General features: G+C 47.2%; 1 protein-coding gene across 1 annotated transcript in view; it reads right to left on the reverse strand.

Annotated features, from left to right (window-relative positions):
* Window positions 1-1,000: 1,000 nt before the first annotated feature.
* The window catches only part of LOC122386166, a 31,192-nt gene continuing 9,270 nt past the window's right edge, over window positions 1,001-22,922 (reverse strand). The window contains exon 5 of the mRNA XM_043375100.1: window positions 1,001-1,066. Coding sequence (XP_043231035.1) covers window positions 1,001-1,066 — 66 coding nt within the window. The remainder of the gene's footprint in view (window positions 1,067-22,922) is intronic.

Raw genomic sequence — 22,922 nt, forward strand, 5'->3', positions numbered from 1 at the left:
CTCACCCCTGACCCTCGGCTTCTTGCCTTTGGCATAACTTACTCTCCACTGCACACTGTGCCAATCTTCCCCTTCCCCCTGCCGTAGAAACCTCTCACTGCCTTCTCACCCAGTGTTACCTAAGCGGGAAAACTAACAGTGGCCGGTACCACTGGCGGAAAACGTGCATATGCCCTGCGTACGTGACGGTGTGTCCCTCTTATTATTCCGGTCTGGACTTGGGTTTAGAGAAGTGCATCTGTGTCTCATACAGTCATGCTGGTAAACGTTACGCCATAGGAGGCGGGCAAACAAGCCGTCTGTGCCTCAAAATGCCCTGTGCCAATATTGGTGGAGTAATTATTGGCGCTAACTCGCAAGAACGCGAAGAACAAAAACGCATTATTTATCCAAACCAAATCGTAATCTCAAGTCCTAATTGCTGCTGCACGCGTGAACCTAAGCATTAGTTCTCGTATACAATCCTAGCAAACCTTGAACCGTCCTTGATTTAATCAGATGATCTAGAACCAATGAGTTCGCACCGATCTGTCGTCTGGTTGTGATCCACCGTATCATAGTGAATTACTGAATGCTCAAACGGAAATGCCTCCTTGAAACTCGTTCGATAACTTCTGATGGGCTACTAGTTACCTAAACAAATTATCTTTATAGAGTGCCAGAATATTGTCATAGGGTCCCTAGCCTTTCATAGGGAATCTAATTTAAATCATCCTATCAGCAGTAAACAATGCGTATCAAACGAAGTGCAGTCCTAGATATCACATAGCATGTCATATTTAACTGTCTACGTTCTTATCACGTTGCAACTTTCCGCAACTAACCAGGCTCCTATACGTGACCTTCACCTACCGCACCACAAAGTATGAGCAGAAGCCGCGCCCAATTACGGCTAACCCACTGCCCCTGTTGTGGCTGCTTCTCGCGCCCTCTGGCGGCTCAACGCCCGCGTCGGGAACGACGATTACCACGGCCGCCGGCCGGCGCCGCGTCGACACCGTCAGTCAGTCACGCCGCTATGGGCGCGCCAACACTCGCGGTACAGTGCTCGTGGGTGTTGTCTCTTCTGGCCGGGCAGATTCACCGGATGTGTCAGTGAGTGTGAATCTGGTAAAATATCGCTGCAATATCTCCCTGTGCGACATTTCATCAGCTCCATTCCACGTAAGTTTTTTTTTTAAATTAAATGCCTGTCCCATTTAATCGTTCCCCAACAAAGATGGTCCTTTCTAGTATTTATTCTACAAAAGCACAACGATCGGTACCTATATTAGTCGCATATTAGTTCTAACCACAAACAATTCTACATCTACCTGTTACTCGACATTTCGCAATTTCAATGACGCAAAGTGACCATCTAAAGTCGCAAAGTGTCAAACCGTCAACCTCAAACCACTGCTCACAACTCTGCACCTAAGTAACAGAAGAAATTCTGCCGTAAGCTCAAGCATTCGTATCTGTCGAAAATCATAATTCATAGCCATATTCATAGATCGATTACATGAATCAGTCGCCACCTTAAACATTACATTCCTTTTTAACCGTATTTACCTGTTCTATAATTGATTTCGACTTCGCAATTAATTCCTACAGCAATATTACCAATGATTTCGCAATGCAACTTTTAGTGAGTACAGCCCGAATGTACACCCTTAATTTCACAAACGTTCCAACCTCAAATCGTACCTGACCACCGCCGACAATAAATCGAACGAACCAGTTTGACCAAAGACAAAGACATATTAAATGCTGTCACGTATCCTGTCATCAATCTCAACGTTCGTGACAATGAGCTGCTTATTCAAATTTTAACCTCTCGCTCTCGGCCTAATCGTGAATCCCAACTGACAATAACGTATTTGCTGGCGGCTCTTGCATGACCTCACAATTCAGATCCTAATATGCAACTAGGGTGTCTGGACCAATAAGTTCAAAGTAATTTAAGTTTTCCAATTCCAATTGAGAGTGCATTGTATGGCAACCGAAAATGTTTGGCAGTCGTCACTGGCACGGCAACCGGGCAGAGGGGGGGGGTTCAAGGATTGGGATTGAGCAGACTTTTCAACAACACTCACATTCTGGAGTTTCTCTGCGCTTCCGCTTCTCCGTGTGGTCACAAGCGTCGGCGGTTGTCCTCCGGCTCTGGTCGGTCGAACTGAAGAGGCTTCTCGCGGGTGACCCCGGACCGACGGTGGCCTCCAGATGGCGTCTCCGGCTCCGGCTGCAGACTGTGACTCTCGGCTGCTCGACTGTGATTCTCGGCTGCTCGACTGTGACTCCCCCTCTGGTTGGGTGGCGCACCCTTTTATAGTTGGGGGGAAGGGGTGACTGCCACGCCCTTGCGACGTCATCTTCCTCTGCCTTCTTTTGGTGGGTGGGGCCGTAAGATGGCGCCCTCTGTCCTGTTTAGTCACCTTGCTCCTCTGTGCCTGCAATTTTTGGCCGTCGAATCGTCTTCGTGTTGAGTGCTTTATCATTTTAGTAATCGCTGGCATAAAACAATCCCCGAAAGGTTTGTGATTTTCGAGTTTTAATTTTGATTCTTCAATTTCATTTTATTCAAACTTTTGTTTCCTTCCGTTTCGTCTGCCGCCAACGCCCCTGTGACGTCACTCTTGCTCCGCCCACTGTACCGGGGCGTGGCCGTAACGCAGCGCCTTCTTCCTCTGCGGAGATCTCTGGAACTACAGGTCATTGCTTGCGGCTTGTTGTGGAGGTCACCTTGAAGTCGTTCTGCCGGGTCGCTCACCCTGGGTTGCTGTACACCGACAAAGGAGGCTATGTGCTCCAGCCGGCCTCCATCCTTGACACTGCTCCATGATCTGTTGACATCTTTTGCTGATGCAGCGTTCTTTGAGGAGGTTCGAATCGCTCATCCTGCGGTAGCTGTCTCCATAGGCGGGCGTCGTAATGAGAGTTTAACGGTTGCCCATTGCGAAGACCTCTGGAACTACTGCGTTTTTGCTTGCCATAGGATCTTCCTGGTTGTGCCATTCCCACCATGTGACTCAGCGCGGCGCAGCTGTTGTGGTACCTGACAGAGTACGTGACAAGTGACAGAGTACCTTAACGTGCTCGCTCGCCGCCGCCGCCGGCTGCGGTCCTGACGTAGCTTGTTGACTCAGCTGTGCCTCAACGGTTCGTACTGATGTAGGCGGCATCGTCTTCTCGCAAATGTGCCTACTGCGGCTATTTCCACGGACAGTGCTCGTTGCGGGAGATGGAGAAAAGTGATGAGTGGGGATGGTGGGCCTGGTGACTAGGGGGGGGGGGTGAATAATGAGAGGGGAGGGGAGCGCAGCAGCAGCGCTCCGCTCAGCTGTGCGTCACCCGGTAGCAGCGATGGGTGAGTGAATGGAGGGCTAGGCCTGTGACCGGACTGCGAGGGGGGGGGGGGGAGACTGCCGGACCAAGCCGTGCCGAAAAGATTCTACGTTAAATGTTAAAGATGTAGCGTGCTACAGATACACCTTTGTTAGAAAATTAGGGAGATCAGAAGGGCAATGCTGACAAAATTGGTCGTGTTTCACCAGGACAACAAATCAGGGTATTTTTCACTGGTTGCAATGTAAACAATCAATTACTGAGCCTTCCAATGTATCCCAAATTTAATCTTTTAACCAGCATTGGCATCCTTAGGGTGTCTATTTCTTTCTAAACCTAAAGAAAAAACTGACTGGATGACGCTTCACAAAAAATAATGACGTCATTGACACCGCGAGCACTTACCCAAAATAGCATGATTCAAGGCGCTAAAAAAGTGAGGAAAAAAGTGCTAGGACTTCACAATTTCGTGTCCACCCATATCAATAGTGGCAAAATATGTTACCAAAGTTTCATTAATCTGCGTCACCTGTAACTATGTTAGGCTCAAACCTTTTCATTCACCCTACGTATGTCAGCTCACATTATCCGCGCGTTTCCAGTCTTTTTGTGATTGTAAACGTCCAAACATTTGAAATGATGTTCGTCCCATGCATCACGGCGGCTGTCAAGGTCATCTGAAGGTCAGGTCAGGTCATTGACCGTTGATGACCTCGGTTCACTTTTTCGAGTTTTACATGTTTCTAGGGTAGTTTTTCGGGCTGATTTCGAATTTAGCATCCATTTGAACATTTACGAAGTAGTTTTAGTGCTTTCATAACATGTTACGACGCCGTCGGTGGTAGTTGACACCTACTATGGATAGCCGGTAGGACGCGTACTGGTTGACCTGACCTGACCCGACCTAGCCTAAATGCATGAAGGCATCATCTGTGATCAAAACTAACATGATATTCGTGATCAGCACCCTGAAAAACTCCTTAACAGCTTCACTTTACGAAGTTCTAGCAGGCCCCGATTTTCCCGACTTTTGGGTCATTGACCTGACCTGGAAGGTCAACCAATGAGCTAGGACCTTAAAATTGAGTATCATCGGCTTCCTCTCGCCACGGGCAACACGCTCGTTTTTTCCGCGAAGCTCTAGCTCAATCAGGGGCCGAGCGGCAGGGGGGTCCAACCGACCCCCCCCCTACACATTAGACCGCGCTGTAAAACGTCGCACACATGCGAAGGTTAACACGCGCACCGACGGGGGGGCGGGGTTTGTCGCGAATAGCGGGAAAACCGCGGCGCGTAGCGCCGCGAAATTTGATACGACTATTCTCTCATCAATTTTACACATGGTGTGCAAGTTTGAACCTCCTAACTTTTAAGGTCAGGTCACCAGGTCACTTTGAATGACCCAACCTCAAGTCACTTTTTTGCAACTTTGTCACCGTGCCAGAGCTACAGTAGATGTCGGAGGCCTTTGAAAGTCGCAGGTTGTTATGAGGTCATTAGTAGCTACAATTTTTTTATCTCGGAATTTCGATATCGGTGACCTAAGGTCAGGTCAATTTCTCGACCTCCCCATTATAAGTCAATGGGGGAAAAATCAACTCCCTGTTTTTACCACTAAAACGGGTCGGAATGGCACCATAGGGTAGTGTGGGGTAAATTGAACATATTTTTACGTCTTCTCCGTTGTACCTACCAAATTCCAGTTCAACCCTGGATGAAGAAAAACTGCTTCAGTAGCGCAAGTGTCACTTGCTTTCACCATGCAAGCCTCATTTTTGGACGAGCCGAGCATATCTTGAATACCATAGCCTCACTTCTCCACCAAGTCACGGTGTGTTCAAATTGCCCCACCGTGGGGTAATTTGAACATACTGCCTTTACCTGTCATAAAAACGATAGTCTCGCCAGCACCGATGTTGTTTGACCCATAAACAAATAGGCAGAACAATTCTAAACATACCTTCACTTGAAAAATCAACACAACAGCAAAAATAACAGTTGCAGAGTATCAATATCTGCACGCTGCACACCGGTCAGTTGACAGAATTCGCCCGTCTTCAATTAACAGAACGTCTATCATTTTTGTTCGATAAAAACTCTCCCAACCGTACTACATCTGTGAAAGTGGTGCCAATCGAAACCTGGACATTTGGAGTTCTGATTTTGTCCAATGTCCAATTCGAAATTGGTTGGACAAAGGTAGCAGACTGGACAACATTGGACGATGGCTTGCTACACTTCAGCGCTTTTTATAAGGTAATCGTGCATAGCATTGATAGGCGAATGGAAAGCTTGTTAAGCTCTCAATATAATGAACACTTCTCGGCTGGTAAAATTACATGATAAGCAATAAAAATGACGGTTTTGAGTGTTGATAGCTGCATAATTTTCGGACATATTTGGACAAATAGTTGACTTTAACATTTTTGGACGGAAAATCAACAAAAAAGCCGGACATTAGACGGATATTAGACGTAAATTTTTCTAAAACTGGCATCACTTATCTGCTACTGCCTTGGGTCGAAAATATTGGCAAAAAAAAACTGGGAGCGTTGTTTCTTCGGAGCTATCCCTGTCCTCATTCAAATTCTTACACTATGTTCAAATTACCCACGCTAAAAGTTATTTTGCCATTTTAAAAGACAGGTTTCAAAAGCAAATTTCTTGGATTGAAGGCACTGATTAGGTCATTATACAACAAAAGCCGTTGCGTATTAGGCGCTAGCAATGCAAGATTTTGCGCTGCAATGAAGTTGCAATGACGTGTTGTTAGGCGTTTTTCCTTGCGAAATTGATTTCTTACACTGTGCGTCAACATCTTCCTTCCCTGAAACTTTAAACCCCGTTCATATGATACGCCTTTTAGTTACGATAATTTCTCTCATTGGTCTTATTGTCATGCCACTGATGGATGTTCAAATTGCCCCACATGTTCAAATTACCCCACCCTACCCTATACCATATATGACTTCATATACGATCAGCCTTCACTACCTTGAGGTGTGTTTTGCTGTTGGGCAGCTGTAAGGTCATGTGACGTCATCAAAGGTCACCAGCGGTTTTTTGCCAATAACTCCGTACAGGAACAAGATACAGCCGCGCGGATGGTCTCATTGTGTTCAGCGTGTCAAGACGCATCGAATGATATACATTGCATACGGCGATTCAAACTCGTCAATTATCGTTTTCAACCTAAACGGTAAACGAAACAATCGAAATTTTGGTATGAACAGTATGGCAAGTATACCCCCAAGAAGAGCATCTTGACCCCACCTCGGTTAACCCTCGCCCGCACATGGGGGGGTGGTTGCCACCCCCCCCCCCCCCCCCGGCAGTCTTTCTGCTCTGCACTCAACATTTTTAGAGCTAGAAGGCTGATTTTTCGTATAGCTGCTCGTCTATCCTTTCTTGATGTCCACTGAAAATTTCAAGTTTCTGTGATTTTTGGTTTCGGAGATATGACCTTGTTTTTTCAGGTCATGTCATGACCCAAATGGCCAATTCTCAACATCTTGCGTTTGCCATGGGCCTTGTGACTTGTGAGCTTTTGACACCCTGATTTCGGCCTTTTTTGCCAGTCTTACCTCCCACCTATCATGGAACATGTTGTTCGACGATGTACAGGGGTCAAGGTCAGGGTCAAGGTCAACCTAGGTCATCTAAGATAATTGCGTTTTAGGCAAGCTGAATTTACTTTTTGTGAAGTTTTTTGACTGCATTTTTGGTAAAAGCTTCTCAGATCATGATTTCATGTGATATGGACCCAAAAACAATCGGTGCACACATCAGTATACACACAGACATACACAGACATACAAACACATATAATTGACCTTGACCTAACTTGACCTGAAATGACCTCAGCAGCAAAATTCTGGTCGGATAGTGTGACAAAGAGGTTCTAGCTGGCTTGGCACCAGAAAACAGCATCGTCATCGGTATTTGATAAGCAGCGCACTTGATATCCAACGGTGACCCAAAACAGCAACATTTCTTAGTTTGACCTGACCTGGAAGGTGAATGACTGACCTGAAAAGGTGAAACTGGGTATCATTGGATTCGTCTCTTCCCAAAGAATCTTTTTGGTCTTTACTGCTAAGCTCTATCTCCAACAGGAACGAAATGGCGCGGGGGGTGGCAACCACCCCCCCCCCCCCATGTGCGTTCTAGGATGGGAAAATGGCATGTGCGGGCGAGGGTTAAACTCTAGGCCTACGATACGATCATCGTCATAAGAGATGGGCGTGAAATAAGGCGCTAAGGCCTTACGCCACAACACAGCAACACCGCCATACGGCCTACCCGCAACTAGCTCTAACGAAGGGTTCATAGATGAAATAGCGAACGAAATAAAATCATTGTGAATATTATTTAGAGTTGGAAGGTCATCCGGAAAAAGCCAAAGTTCTTGCAAGAAAACTATGTCAGACTGTTCACTTAACTTATGAATGCCACCAGTGTTGCACTTTGACGATTGGCAGTTGTAAGTGCTAATTTGAAACATTAGGTATAAGAGAAAAGAAAAAAGGCGCAAGAAAATATAAAGCATATTGCACTACACATCACAACACTTCACACTGTACCGTTAGAACCCACCGCCCCCGGGGGAGAACCACGTTTCTGGAAGAAACGTCTCACTATCAGCCCCTCAGCCCAAAGGTGGGGATCTAGCAAGTCCAGATCAGCTGATGGATTGAAGATGTCGAGACGGTAGGACTCGTAGCTGTCAAATCGAGTCTGAAGCTTTAGCACGTGCTCGGCGATCGGTGGTACGAGTAACTTTCATATACCAATTTTCTTTTGGCGCGACTCGGTCTCGACTCCTTTCACGCCCTCTGTCGATCAGCGTCCTGCATGGGGTCAGTACCGTGATTTCTCGCTGAAAGACGAGACGGACTGATGAAAGGAGGAGACAATGGGTTGGGAGGGAAGATAATGTAATAGTGGGGGAGTGGGGAGGAGGTGGGGAAAGATGTTCCCTCTGTGATGGTTTGTCAGCAAAGGGAAGGGTGCAGTTCGTGGGGCGCCGCCGCCTGTAGTCACTTCCACGTCAGTGCAATGTCTGGCCGACCGCTAGGTGTCACTGGGTGTTTCATATGAGTCATGGGTTCACACGATGCCGCCGCCGAGTACGTACGGGCGTTTGCGGCGCCGATGTGTGTATAGCTGTGGCCTGTGGGCCTCGCCGTTCTAATGAATCTTACAGTTTCATCCGATCCAGTAAGGTGCCATTAGCACGTGCTCGGCGATCGGTGGTACGCGTAACCTTCATAAACCAATTTTCTTATGGCGCGACTCGGTCTCGACTCCTTTCACGCCCTCTGTCGATCAGCGTCCTGCATGGGGTCAGTGCCGTGATTTCCCGCTGAAAGACGCCAAAGAAATTGCCAAATGTATAGGAAACCGACCGTTCCGGTGGGGAGGCAGCGACGTCGAGGGGTAAGGGATAATGACGTCCGAGACCGCTTGTGGCCGCGCGGTGATGCGACGGCGGAGCTAGAGGAGCACTCGGAGCTGCCGGCGATGTCTTGGCTTGCCCAGTCGGTGGTGTCCGGGCTGCTGCTGCAGCTTCGAGCGCGGTGCCCGCGAGACGGCTGTCGGGAACGCTGTGACGAGCCGAGTAGACCCAGCTCGGGGAGCGGTATCGCGCATGGTGCAGATGGGACAGGCACGGGCGAGGCAGACTGTTGACACGCCACACGGCGGCGGCCGGTCGGTGCATCATCATTCTGCGCGGGCCGGTGCGGGCGCCGCGGCGGCTCTGAAGGTTAGTCGGTAATCCTGTTTCGGCGTTGAGAGAAGGAATGGCAGCTGATTTCACCGCCGCTGCCGCAGCGGCACGGGGACCTGTAAGTCGCCCCTGACGTTAGTCGAATGAATAGGTGACTCATCGGTAGTTGGTGCTGCCGCCGGGGGCTCGGGAAAGTGGACCGTTTGACGACCCGGTGAGTATGGGTTCCAGCAGGTTAGTAAGGGAGACGTGACAGACAGCAGACAGCCTGGTGTGTCAAAAGTGGAAATAGCCGCCCGGCTTTAGTTCGCCAGCCTTGTCAATAGATGGCAGTACCACAATATGGGCAGCGGATCGTGCAATTGACGTCAAATTTTCGTTATCTACTAAGAATTGAATGGCGGATCTTTTCATGCAAGAATCAAGTAAATCGGTCCACAACTTTTCTAGCAACAGCTGAAGTCAAACACCCTGCTAGAGCGGCGGCGCGGCGGCCGGCGGCAGCCGTTACGCGCCGCCTGGGAGACTGGCGGCGCTGAACGGTTCCGAATTGGCACTGCACTAAACCCTGTTAACTGCTTGGAATAGTTATTATAGCAAAATTTTCATTCAAGTGAGGAATAACCAAGGGCAGAAAGTATGTATGCTTGTGTGCGTACTATGTGAGCCAAGAATCTGCATTAGCAGATACTCGCTAATATTAGATCCAGCCAAGTCCAAACGCATTCCAGGTGATGTGTTTCTGATGGGTCAACAATATTTATCGTTCGAGGGCGGATACAGTTTTAACAATACAAAAAATATTTTTGCACAGCTCTATTCCTTTAATAATTCTCTTCAACGCCTCATTCCTAGTTAAGCGAATTAGCCCACTCTGGTTGAATAAATAAGGCGATTTCCCCACAAGGTCGGGGAAATCCGACCGAAAACGGCTGCGCTCAACGTTAATTTGGGCATGCAGACTCCCCGCGCCCCGTAGGGGGGGGGCGAAACGGCCCCCCCCTGTCCTTTTCGGTCGATATCTCCTAAACGGCTGGAGATATCGCCACCAAACTTTCAGGACCCCTCCGGGCATCAATTTTACACATTGTGACCAAATTTTTTTCAGAGGCTATGATAGGTTGGCCACAAATGACGTCAGAATGACGTCATGTTCTGTCATTTTCGACCGAAAAAAGACCTTCGCGAGAAGACCTGTCAGGCCTACAGCTTTGAAGATACAGAAAAATGATCGAGACATAAAAGGTGTAGAATTGACAGGGCTACAAAACTGCTATCTCGGATTTTTGAAATTTTTGAATTTTGGCCCCGAAAAATCAAAAAAGGATTTTTTTAAATATATTAGCCAAAAAAATCCAAAAAGTTTTTTGAGTTAAAAAAACCGGAATATATGTGATAGTACCTACCGTCTTCTATCCACATACCAAATTTCAGATCGATACCTCGTTTTTTGGCCAAGTTATAGCGAAAAAACTGTTCAAAAATGATGACGTCAAATTTTCAAACTCAATTTTTGTCAATCATAGACCTCGTAGAGCAAAACAAAGACCACCATTAGACTCCCCGTGACAAGCTGCATCGAATGAATACCCATTTTATGCAAAAATATCAACTTTGAAATTTGACCTAATTTGACCTGACCTTGACCTGACCTTCACCAAAACGTGACCTAAGCTGGCCCCAAAGGCTACCTAACCCACATAATCGCATTTGTCATGTAAAATGGACCATAAAACATGTATCACACGACACTTTCATATTGTGACCCCGGTGACCTGACCTCGCTGTGACCTGACCTGGTATCAGTGACCTCAAATAGCAAAGTATGTGTTTGACGAACAATGTACCATCGATGGTTTTCAATGAATTACCAATTTACTCGATTTCACAACACATTTCTTGAAATGCCTGTGAACGGTGAAAATCTGACCTTTGACCTGACCTGTGACGTCATCGGTTTGACCTAGGTCAATGAAATTTGGTCACAAGGTAGTTCCCGGGTGGGGCTATCGAACGCCGTTTGAATTTTGAAAATCGGCCGGTAACTTTCCGAGATCTTAGGGGGGGGCCGAAACGCCCCCCCCCCCCCAACGGGTGGTAGGGTCCGCCGGTAGCCCTACGGGGCGCGGGTTAAAAACTCGCATTGGGCGGATAGGGTTTCCCAGGTATTGGCTCCAAAACACCGTATTCGGCTCCCGAATACGTCCAAGTGACCCGCCTCGTTCCTAGTTAAGCTCTAATTAGATCAAGTGACTCATAGAGAGCGAAAAAGCGACAAAAAGCATGAATTTCCCTATGGCGGCGGGCTGCCGGGTTGCCAGACGGCGCACCGGCTATTTCCGCTTTTGACACACCATGGTATGGTATGGTCAGCGGACCGGTGACAGTGGGCGCTGCTCCATATCCAGCCAGCGTGCCGCGGAATGGGTACGTTGCTGGTTTTGCTGGTTGATTGCGAGTTGAACCATATCAAGTTTTTACCATAGAAAACCAATAGTTTCTGAGTTATAAGCCGCCAAACATAGGGTTGCAGCGTGACCTCCAGGAATTGCCTGAGGCTATATCTCGGAAACCGTTGTTCGAAGAAAAAAATTCTTGGCACCAGGGCATATTTTAAGGCACTTACTGCGTCCCATTTTGGGATGCAGCCCCTCGCATTGGGACGTAGCCCCTGCTAATTTGACCCACTGCGTCCCTGCTAGAGATGTCAATCGGATACCAACTTTTTGGTATAGGCCGATACCAAAGTACCGATACCAACTTAGTATTTGGTATTTCAATCGTAATGTGTTTGGTATTTTGTTGGTATCATAAACCCTCACTAATGTATAAGAGACTAAGAAATCGGTAAAAAGTTGGTATTTCCCTCATTTTCCCAAGTTGGTTTGGTTTCGGTATTTTCCCGTGGTTTTAGTTGGTATTTGGTTTGGTATCGGTATTCCGATTTCCCGTAATTGACATCACTAGTCCCTGCCCTGTCCGGTTCCCTGACCTGTGCCCTGCTGTCTGCCCTGACCTGTAGGTACCCGGCCTTCCCTCTAAAATGTCCTGTGCCATGCCCTGCAACCTGCCGTGCCCTACTTTCTGCCCTCCTCATTGCCCTACTCTGTTCCTTGTCCTGTGCCCTTAGTCGTGGCACGTGCCCTCTGCTCAACTTTGGGACGCAGTAAAAATTTGTTAAAATATGTCCTGCTTGGCACAGCTGGCTTCCTCGCCCATCACAACCCATTCGACCAATTTTAAGCAAAAAATAAAATATGAGGGTGTACGGCTTTGGTCGATCTATCGTGGAATGCCCCAACTATCAATTGCGAGCAATGAAGGCATTGCAGATCACACATGTAAAACATTTGTATAACTTTCCGTCAAAGAAGTGGTTTACTGCATTAGAATTAAAACAGAAATGGAGTGGTTTGGACATAATGACGTGTAACTCACTGGTCAGCAAGATACCATCGGAATGGCGATCGGTGCAACGATGCTCTGAACCTGCGTCAGATGCTCATATAACATTGGAAAGGTTATTCAATGTAGAAAGTACTACGAAATGGGCTTATATAATTTAAGTAAAACCTAAACTAAATGAAACGTGCTCATGCGAACGTAAATGGGGTGCAGAACTTGGTTTGGCTCCGGACTGGAGACAGATAACAAAATATTTAACCGAAAGTACAAAGAATATTGATCTAAGATGGCTGCAATTTCTTTTATTTATTTATTTATTTATTTATTTATTTATTTATTCTATCACCAACAGGGCAACCCCCACATACAGGTGAAGTCACGAAAAAACACACACACGCACACACACCCCCACACACACATATACACACACCTCATGCAGACAATAACAACCACGCCCGATAAACGATTGTATGAGCTCGATGTACAGGTCCCGCGGGTTTTAAGCGTAGGTTTTGCCTTTCCGGCTATATCTTTTTCGTCTTCAGCTTTGTAGGCTTGAAGATGTGACCGATTTATTCGTATAGCTCCCTTCCATGATCATGGAAAAAGGTTTGATCGTATGCCGGCTAGTTTCGGAGAAATTAAAAGAAAACCTCAAAATTCGCTGTTTGGGGCATTCTGACCGCGGCTTCCCTGCAGTCGCCTATGACTACAGTCGTGCCACCCAACGGGTAGGACGCTGAAACACAGAGGCATGAATGAATCCAGCGCGTGGTGAACGGTGGATAGAGGCGGGACTTGGCAGAGGCTATCACTGCGGCCCGCGCAGGGCGTCCTTGGACAGCGGGCGAGCCTTCGGGCGGTGAGGCCAGAGGTCACGACAGCCAGGCGCTGTTTGGCATGAAGGGAGGGGAGACGCTCGCCTCAGCCAGCCTCGCCTCAGCCAACTCAGCCGGTTTAGTGGTAGTGGTGGTGGTGGTGGGGGGGGGGGGGGGGCGGCAGGCGAGAGGGGCTAGAACGAACGGGATAAAATAGAATGGAAATGTCGCGCCATGGTCAACTTACAATATTGTTTACCTAATAAGCATTGATTAGCATTACGAAAGAACTCATCATATTGAATGGAGAAATATACAGGAGATGTTATTTATCGATATTACCGTTTACTTTTAATGGAAACCCTACTTCTTATTAGGGGTGATAGAATGAACCCCTATCCTTGGTTTTTCCTGAATAACTCGCGTAATAGGGACGGATAGCAGCGAAGCTTTCAGTGCCGTAAGTTATTTTTCTCACCATAAGTAAATGAATACCTATGCGGTCTGGAGTCAGAATAAGTTCAGGCCATCTGCAATTGAAAGTTTACACCTACCCTGAAAATTTCATGACCCTGACCAAAATGACCTTTAATCTTTGACCAGTTTCTAGAACCCATTATAGGCCAGAATTCGGCGTGCTAGGTCTCATTAACCGTTCGTTTCTAGACTTAAGATTAGAAATGTCCCAACAAGTGAAAGTGTGTTTGGTCCCTTGTGCCCTTGTTTCTTATTTGGCCGGGGCCAGCGGAGGAACTTGGCCGGTGCCTTCAGGGCTGCTTAACTACAAATTTGCCGATCTGCGGAGCGCATGGAGCCAATCTATAGCCAGGTTCAAAACCACTAGGAATCAGGGATGCGGAGCCGTGGAAATTTCAGACAGCTTCGGCTCCGGCTTCGGCTTTGGAGAAATAAAATCGGCTCCGGCTCCGGCTCTGGCTCCGGGTGAAATGTCATGGCGGCTCCGGCTCCGGCTCCGCACCCCTGCTAGGAATGACATTGCGGCACAGCCAATCTTCAAGTTTTCCACGCCCCTAGAATATCTGCTGTTTAGCTGCAGGTTTCCGGTCACATGGCCTAAAGGCGAGGTCGCTAGCGATGGAAATGGAAACACGTTGAACAGGCTAGCTGTGAGAAGGATAAACGTTCATTTTAAATAAATTTAAATCTTGGAAGGTAAACGCATGACTTAAGATCAACGAATGACCTATGATCTATAAATTCGGTATTATCGGCTTCCTCTCGTCACGTGCAACATGCTCCTTGTTTTCAAGAAGCTCTAGTTTGATCAAAAGCCGATCAACTGTGGGGCCTGATCCATACCCGCCCAAATGTTAGCGCCTGCGAAAACGCCGATATTGGTGCGAGTTATGGCATATTCCTATATAAGCAACGTTGTTTTGCTTTTTAGTGGCTTACATAGATTTTGTTCTAAAAATAACGCAAAAAAAAACTGAGCATACAGTGATGTTACTTAAACTTTTACGCCTAGTTTCCTTTTTAATGATACTGCAATTTCATTCATGCAACATATTTCTTAAGCCTCTTGGTCAGTTTTGTGACAAAGTTTTGGAAATATAGTGCGGCAGAAAGCAAAACTTTGTTGTGAAACGACCTCCAGCCTCAGCAGGTCACGGTTAACCCTCGCCCCGTTGGGGTGGGCAATATAGCCCCCTGTGTATTTTCCTGAATAGCAAGAAAACAGCGGCGCGCAGCCTTGCTAAATTTTCAATAGCTTCCTGGGCATCAATTTGACACCTTCACACAAACTTTGAAGTCTTAGGTTAACTTAGGTCAGGAGTTATTGAGGTCAAACTGAGGTCATGTTCGAGCAAAATGAGCAAAATAAGTCTTGAAACGCTCACAAAAGCTTCAGTTAACACGCAATTTCAATGCTGTCTATCTGGTCGCGTAGAGAAAAGACGGCGCTACAAAACCGCAATCTGGGATTTTCAAACTTAAATAACTTTTGAGCTTTTGACCCCCCAAATTGAAAAATTATATGTCGCTGCTCTCTGCGATCTACATAACAAATTGTAGATCAATGCCTCCTTTTTTCGCCAAGTTATAGCGAAAAATCTGTTCAAAATTGATGACGTCAATTTTACCTAAATTTTTAACAATTCTAGACCACGTAGCGCAAAACAAAGACCACCATTAGACTCCCCGTGACGAGCTGCATCGAATGGATACCCATTGTATGCAAAAATATCAAATAAGAAATGTGACCTAATTTGACCTGACCTTTACCCGACCTTAACCAGAACATAACATAATTTGGCCCCAAGGGTTGTTGCCTGACCAATATAATCGCATGTATCATGTAAAATGGACCAGAAAACATGCATCACATAACATTTATCTTCATATTGTGAACCTCAGTGACCCGACCTCTGTGACCTGATCTGGTAGGGGAGAGTGGGGTAAGATGCCCAGGGTGGGAAAGACGCCCCACCCCCTCTAGGGGCCAAACAAAGAATCGAACCCGGAAATTAATGTTCTTAGCGTAAAGCGGAAGCCTGCCTTGTTAACTGCACAAAAATTTGTGAAGCTCAGTTGGGCAACGGCTGGATGGTGAATGTATGTTTTTTATTTGCTGCTTTCAAAAAATATTTTGGTGTCAAAACATTGTAAATATCAAAGAAGGTAGATAATTTTTGCGTCCCTTGATATAGTCGTGATACATTAACATGCGTGTACTGTGTCCCAAGCAGTTTGTTTCAGGGTGTAGTTTTATGGCTAACAAATTGTACTGGTTTAATGGTACTTCGGTACCTTGGGGTAAGATGCCCCCTGTCCTGATGGGGAAAGACGCCCCCCTTAATCCGTAGGCTGTCCTTCAAGCAGCCCGTCAACCTATTACATGCTTGTGATGAGAGATAAAAGCCGATCTGGGACTATTAAGAGTCCAGTACGGTCGGGTGCTCCCCATGCCGGTCTCTCGGCCCACACAACGACTCACACAGCGACTTTTTGGGCGGCATCTGACTCTGAGAGCCCTCACGACGGCCTCTGTGGGCCCCATTATTGGCTCCAGGGCCCCTCACGACATCCTTTGAGGGCTCCCACGTTGGCTTCACGGACCGCGCTGGCATCTGAGGTCCTCACGATGGGCTCGAGGGCCCTCAAGCATCATGAAGACCTATAAGGCCCCACAGTGGTCTCCGAACGCTACCACGGAGGCTTGTTTGGCCACGCTGGACTATGATAGCCCTAACGATGACCTCTGAAGCCCCTTACGACCACTTTTGAGGGCCCTTACGATGACGTTTGGTGTCTACTGCAGGCTCGAAGGGACTACTGATTCGTTCAGGCGATTCACGTGCCCATTTATGTCACTTATAGTGCAGGGGGCATCTTACCCAACGCCAGGGGGCGTCTTTCCCACCCTGTGGGGTAAGACGCCCCCTTTCACATCTTCAGAAAAATGCTTAATAGCAAAAAAAGTTATCATATTTCAGGCACAAAAGTGTGATATTTTTGGAGAAAAATGATGTTGGCTTCCGATGAAACTCCAAGTTTTTGCTTTCCGATCGTCATTTTCGAATAATATATGACATAGTAAAACCCTGGGCATCTTTCCCCACTCTCCCCTATCAGTGACCCCAAATAGCAAAATATGTGTTTGACGAACAATTCCCCGTCGCAAATTGTCATGAAATGCCTGTAAACGGTGAAAATTCGACATTTGACCTGAACTGTGACGTCATCGGTTTGACCGAGGTCAATGAAATTGAGCCAAAAGGTATTTCCTCGTTGGGGTCATCCAACACCGTTTGCTGCTTGTCGTTATTTTGCGTGATCTCGAGATCTTGGGGGGGGGCAAAATGCTCCCCCCCCCAATGGGTTCGATGCTCGGGAGACCCTTACGGGTCGCGGGTTAAATGACAACTGTTCCCAAGAAATAGCATTATAGTCGTCTCCCGGCCTCGGCTACAGCTTTGGACGACTACCTATGAATCGGCAAGCTGCCAGCTCACCCCGCCCGCTGGCTACGAGTGACCTTGACCGTTCAATGCCGATTGGCCAACGGCCGAGGTCGTGCGTTGGTCAGCACGCAGAGAGGACGGGACGCGGTACTGCACATTGTGAATGACCTCTGACCTTTCCCCGTCCCCTGACCGCATGTCGTGTCGCCGGCCCAGACGATAGAAACCGGTTTTAGCCTCAACGCAGGCTGCCACTCTAACCCCTCCCTCCCCACTTTACTATGTGCCGTAGTACGCGCTCGCGAGTAACTGGGCGGAGCAAATGGTCAACGATACAGAGGCGGAACTGGTTGCCCTCCCGCTCGCCGAGCGACCTACCGCTAAAACCCGCGAGACCTGTACTATGCCTTGCCGATATATCTAAAATGTCAAATATCAGGGGGCTGTCATCCCGAGCTTTCCTATGTGCCGGGCGCCCGACTCTTCAACATTAGCCGTGACGTCACGGGGGCGTACACTTCTCAGCTGGCCTTCGCCGCAAGTTTGGCCTTGCATATGATTTTGAGGGTCACGGTTGTAAACAAGTTCCTTTCCGGAAACGTTCCGGAAACGCTAGAAACGTTGTCATGCTTTTATTTTCCGGAAAATGCTTCATTACTAATTCGCGCCTAATATCACTTTAACCCTCGCCGGCACAGGGGGAACCCCCCTAAGGTTTTTCGCGAATGACTCGCGTAAAATGCGGCCGATCACGACGAAACTTACAGTATCCTCGCATTGATCATTTTGACACCTACCCTGAAAATTTCATGACCCTGACCCAAATGACCTTTGACCTGTGACCTCTTTTCCGAGACCATGTTTGGCCGGAATCACGATTCGGCGTATGTTGGCTCGCATTAGCCGCGCGTTTGCAAGCTTTTCGTGTTTTCAATCGTCCAAACATGTGATTTGATGTTGCTCCCGTGCATTAGGGTGGGTGTCAAGGTCACCTGAAGGTCAGGTCAGGTCATTGGCCTTTGGTGACCTCGGTTCACTTTTTCGAGTTTTACATGTGGCTAGTTTTTGGAGCTGAATTCGAATTTAGCAACCATTTGACCATTTACGAAGTAGTTTTGGTGCCTTCGTAACATGCTACGAAGCTGTCAGAGACGGATGACAGGTACTACGAATACCCGTCACGACCCCTACCGGTTGACCTCTGACCTGACCCGACCTGATCTGAACGCTTAACGACATCATCTGTGATCAAAACTAACACGATATTCGTGATCAGCACCCCGGAAAACCCTTAGCAGCCACACTTTACGACTTTCTAACAGGTCCCGATATTCCCGATTTTTGGGTCATTGACCTGACCTGGAAGGTCAACCGATGACCTAGGACCTTAAACTTAAATATCATTGGCTTCCTCTCGTGACGGGCAACACGCTCGTTTTTCCGCGAAGCTCTAGCGTCATCAGGGGCCAAATGCGAGGGGGGGTCGTACCAACCCCCCCCTTGTGCCGTCGAATGACAAAATGGCCTGTGCCGGCGAGGGTTAAACATAGGTTCCTTAACGATTTCCTAATTGTACACTGTTGCGTTGTCTGCATGGTGAGGAGAACGCTAACCGGTCAGAAGGGCGATGTGTTGTGAGGAGGGCGCCGACAGGTCAGGAGGGCGCTGTACGATGAACGACTGGTCAGGAGGGCGATGTGTGATGATGCCCCCTGGGGGTCCGGAAGCGGTGGGGAGTATGTTTTCAAAAAAAATTATTGTTTAATAAAATTTCGTTCATCGGGGGTGTTTTTCTGTCCGATATGGTTGCCGACCTGCGCCGTGCTCTGGAACAACCTCAGGTGAGTGTTCTCGGCTGGTAGATCCTCAAATGGTTGATTAATGAGTTGATTTTCTTGCTGTTTGATTTCTCTCCTGTTCAAACGTAATTTACACACCCATTTCCAATTGCTGATCGGTCCGTTGGTTTCAAGCTGACCGATTCCTTTCTGCCACCGTTCCTTGCGCCTGGGGCTCGTCACAAACAATATTTAATGAGGCTGGCTTGTCGCTTGTCAACATATAGTCTTCGCTGCCTAGGATGGTATCTGTCTCATAAGGAATTTAGGACACGGATGTCTCCCCAAAGCATATAATTTTGATGCCTCCCTTGAGGGCATAACCTGAAGCCACTATCTGATACCTGATAGCTACCCACCATTCTCTCCCTTTCTAATGCCTATCATCCCAAAGGTAATCGAGTACATCCCCATTTAATGTCGCCCTCAATGCTGAGATTAGATCTCCCGCTGGTCCTTACACTATATGACGCATACCTCAATCTCCCTCAGACTCGCTCTCTTTGTCATACCTCTCTCATCCCACTACAATAAATTTGATCCCTCGTCGACCTCTCAGTCCCTCCCAGCAATTGTTCTAACTCCCTCCAGCGGTACATATCAGGGACAATAAACGCAATTTGTTCAATAGACTCCGTGATTAGTGTAAATTTCATCTAAGCTTAGTGCTTACTCTTACCTCCCAACGACTTATCGCGCCCCGTTCCAACATTGGAATCGTGTGTGCTCTTCCTAGCACCTCTTGGGCTCCCTGGCCCAATATCCTCGAACACCTACATCACTTGACCCTGATTACTTGTCTAAAGGTGCAACGCAGGTAGCGATTACATTATTAGCGTTCGTCGATGGGTGTGATTGGTTCAATCAATCTCTGCCGGCCCACTCTCTTCGAACTCCTACATCATTTGACCCCGATTACTTGTCTAAAGATCGACGCGGGTAGCGTCAGTTATTAGCGTTCCTCGGTGGCTTATGATTGGTCCGTCAACCTTTGCCGCTCACGGCACATCTCTGTTTCCCTACTAAAACCCCGCGGCCGGCGTTGGTTACTGACCCTTGCAGCCCTTCTGTGAGAGACCGTCTTACGCGTTTTCACCTAACGAACCGGTGGACACAAGCCTGCTACCCCGACGACCGCAGTCTCACCGGGCTCATAGACAGGTACCTACTCAGTACTCTCATGCAGTCATGGCACCCGCAAGTGGCGCCTTTGAATCATTGACCGGTGTGACTCGAAGACTCCATGACTGAATCTATCCTGCAATTTTATCCGACGCCGTGGAATTCTGTCCTGCAGATGTGTGTTCAAGCGCGTTAGCGTCATGAGTGATGCATGCTGCGATCCTTCCGCGGTGGACTTAATTCACTTACCTCATCCCGGCGGTATTCTCCTCGCCTTATCCTCTATCATTTTCGTATTTGTCACTCACCTTCGGCAGTGTGCTCCCTCGTCCTGTCTCTCTCTCTCTCTCTCTCTCTCTCTGACTCACCTCTCAGCTTGGGCGTCTTATGGCGTTCTTTGTTCTGATATCTGCCTAACATATTTACTTACTTCCTCCGTAACGTGAGACAGTTCCAATCCTAGTAGACTTAGACGTATCAGCAGAGTCAAAAACACATGAAAGTGTTGCAACATACCTCCTCTTCGGCTAGCATCCATCCTTAGATCTGTTCCTCCTTGGGTAATTCCGGTTTCAATATCTATCGACTACTTCAGAGTCACTCCTTCTGTATCTCCTTACCTGTCTGATCCGTAGAATCCCTTCAGTCCATGTGCGCACCGCTGCGCGGTACGGGTCAATTGTTACCCGCGACATGAAAAAAAGTCATTTGATAGAGAAATCTGCACAGCCAAATACTCAGACCATCTACTACTCCTTTCATCTACACGATATTTACGCCTATCATCCAAAACGTCTCCACCGTAGCTTTCTATATTCACTCAGTGACGTCATATTCCAGGAAACAGACTGTGTTTACACTTGTTGATCAGTAATGACGTCATAAGATCGTGTCGTCGGCGGGTTGGTACATCCTGACTTTTCATCGTCTAACCTTGGACACGCCAACTTTTGGTCGGAATTTCAACTTGACTGTCTTGGGTGTTCCACGTGGTTTCAATGAAGCAATTCTCGGTAGTGCCCAATCATTTGTGATCATGAATATTTTTTATGTGGATTGTTGTCTGGCGTCCCTCGCCACGCTGTCGCAACTTTCTCTGGGGTCGTAAGTATTTGCATCAAGGGAACTCTAAGGTAGTGCGCCGGATTAGTCTCAATTTGGCATTTCGGTTTTAAAGACAATCCAAATCATGTGATTTCATGTTATGCCACTGAACCGATTTTTAGAATCAATTTCATAATGCAGACTTTTATTGACATACTGGTCTAGATAATTTATTTAACTTGCAATTGACAATTGACTTGTGGTGTTCTAATTTAAGGGAGCTCGGTTTACCGATTACTATGTTGTTGAAGGTGTACAACTTTTGGCCAATGTGATATCCAATTATCTGAGTGGGAACATCAGCAATGAGAAGTGGTTATATCAAATAAGGGGGGCTGTGTCCAGTCATGAGGACATGTTAAACTTTAAGACAAAATTATGCCATACAACTGGTATTGCGTGGTCGGGTGGCAGGTCGGTTCAGCACAACAAGCTATGCTTAGTGCGAGCTCTGATTTCACAAATCTGCCCCTTCAACCATTCAGAATAAATTTATAAAAAAAAAAATGGCAAGAGCAGTAACTTTTAAGAAGCTAATGGGAACTGGCCATTGGAGAGTGGTGCTAATTTCAAACTAAATTAATGGCTCAACAAAGACTCAGACTGGTATAATCTTCATTGTATCTCTTTCGTCACCCGTCAAAGATTGTAGTCACTGATGCCTTATGATTTTCAATTCTAAGATACCCCTTTTTAAGTGAAACCACACTGGTCCGAAACTGCGGTGCTAGCATCCCAGGCCAGATATGAGATCAGTTGTGACTTGAGACTGAGAGGTCAATGGTCATTAGCATTGAAATTCCATGTTCAATAGAAACGGATGAAACAACCTTGGATGCGACTGGGAATAGTCTGACTTGAATTGTTGTATGTTACTGATTTACCATCTGAATTCATTAATTTCAGCGTGTCCCTCCAAAACTTTGTAAGTATAGTTGTCAGTAGCTTTCACACCACGCATGACATGAGATGAATGTCCTCCTAGCTTGGGTGGCAATGACCCTTGACATATTGTAGTACCTGTTCGTTAGGGAATGACACTAGAAAGGTGACTGGGGTTGGTGCAATTTCCTCATAAGTCCCTGGTGCTTGTTCAATTGAATCTAACACCATCTGACTCAGCCATGGTCTTTTCTTTCTTTGAATTTCTAAGTTTTAGTGATACACGCTCAATCATAACACAATTAATTCTTCATTCCTGCCTTTAGCCTATAATTGTCTGCTAATCTGATTTGGTGGCATGCCTTGCAATGCAGAGTTTGAGTTCGACTGACATAGGTAACCAGTTTCTCCCTGAATTAGACCAGGGTTATAGGGTTGTTCACCAAAATTTCCTAAAATTTGGTCGTATGTGACTCTGCTCCCTCTTTCTCCCCTTTAACCACCCGCAATTGTGTCCGTCATTTTTCACTGAAGTCAGGATGGGTCAATAGTTGAATTAGGTATTCGTCCAGCTATCTTAACATATTAATTGTTTCTCTCAGCAGGTCCATATTCGTGTACTGCCCGCGGTTCAGCTGAGCTGAGGACTTCATGGGCCCGTGCTTTCTCCGATCCAGCGGCGGGGGGACCAGATCGCATTTGTGAGCTCCAAAGCATTCGCGTCATTGTCTTTCTCTGGTTTAATTTAGCATGAAGGTCGCTTTTGCCTACA

The sequence above is a fragment of the Amphibalanus amphitrite genome, unplaced genomic scaffold, assembly GCF_019059575.1.
Source record: "Amphibalanus amphitrite isolate SeventyFive unplaced genomic scaffold, NRLGWU_Aamphi_draft 000242F_arrow, whole genome shotgun sequence".
NCBI lineage: Eukaryota > Metazoa > Arthropoda > Thecostraca > Balanomorpha > Balanidae > Amphibalanus > Amphibalanus amphitrite.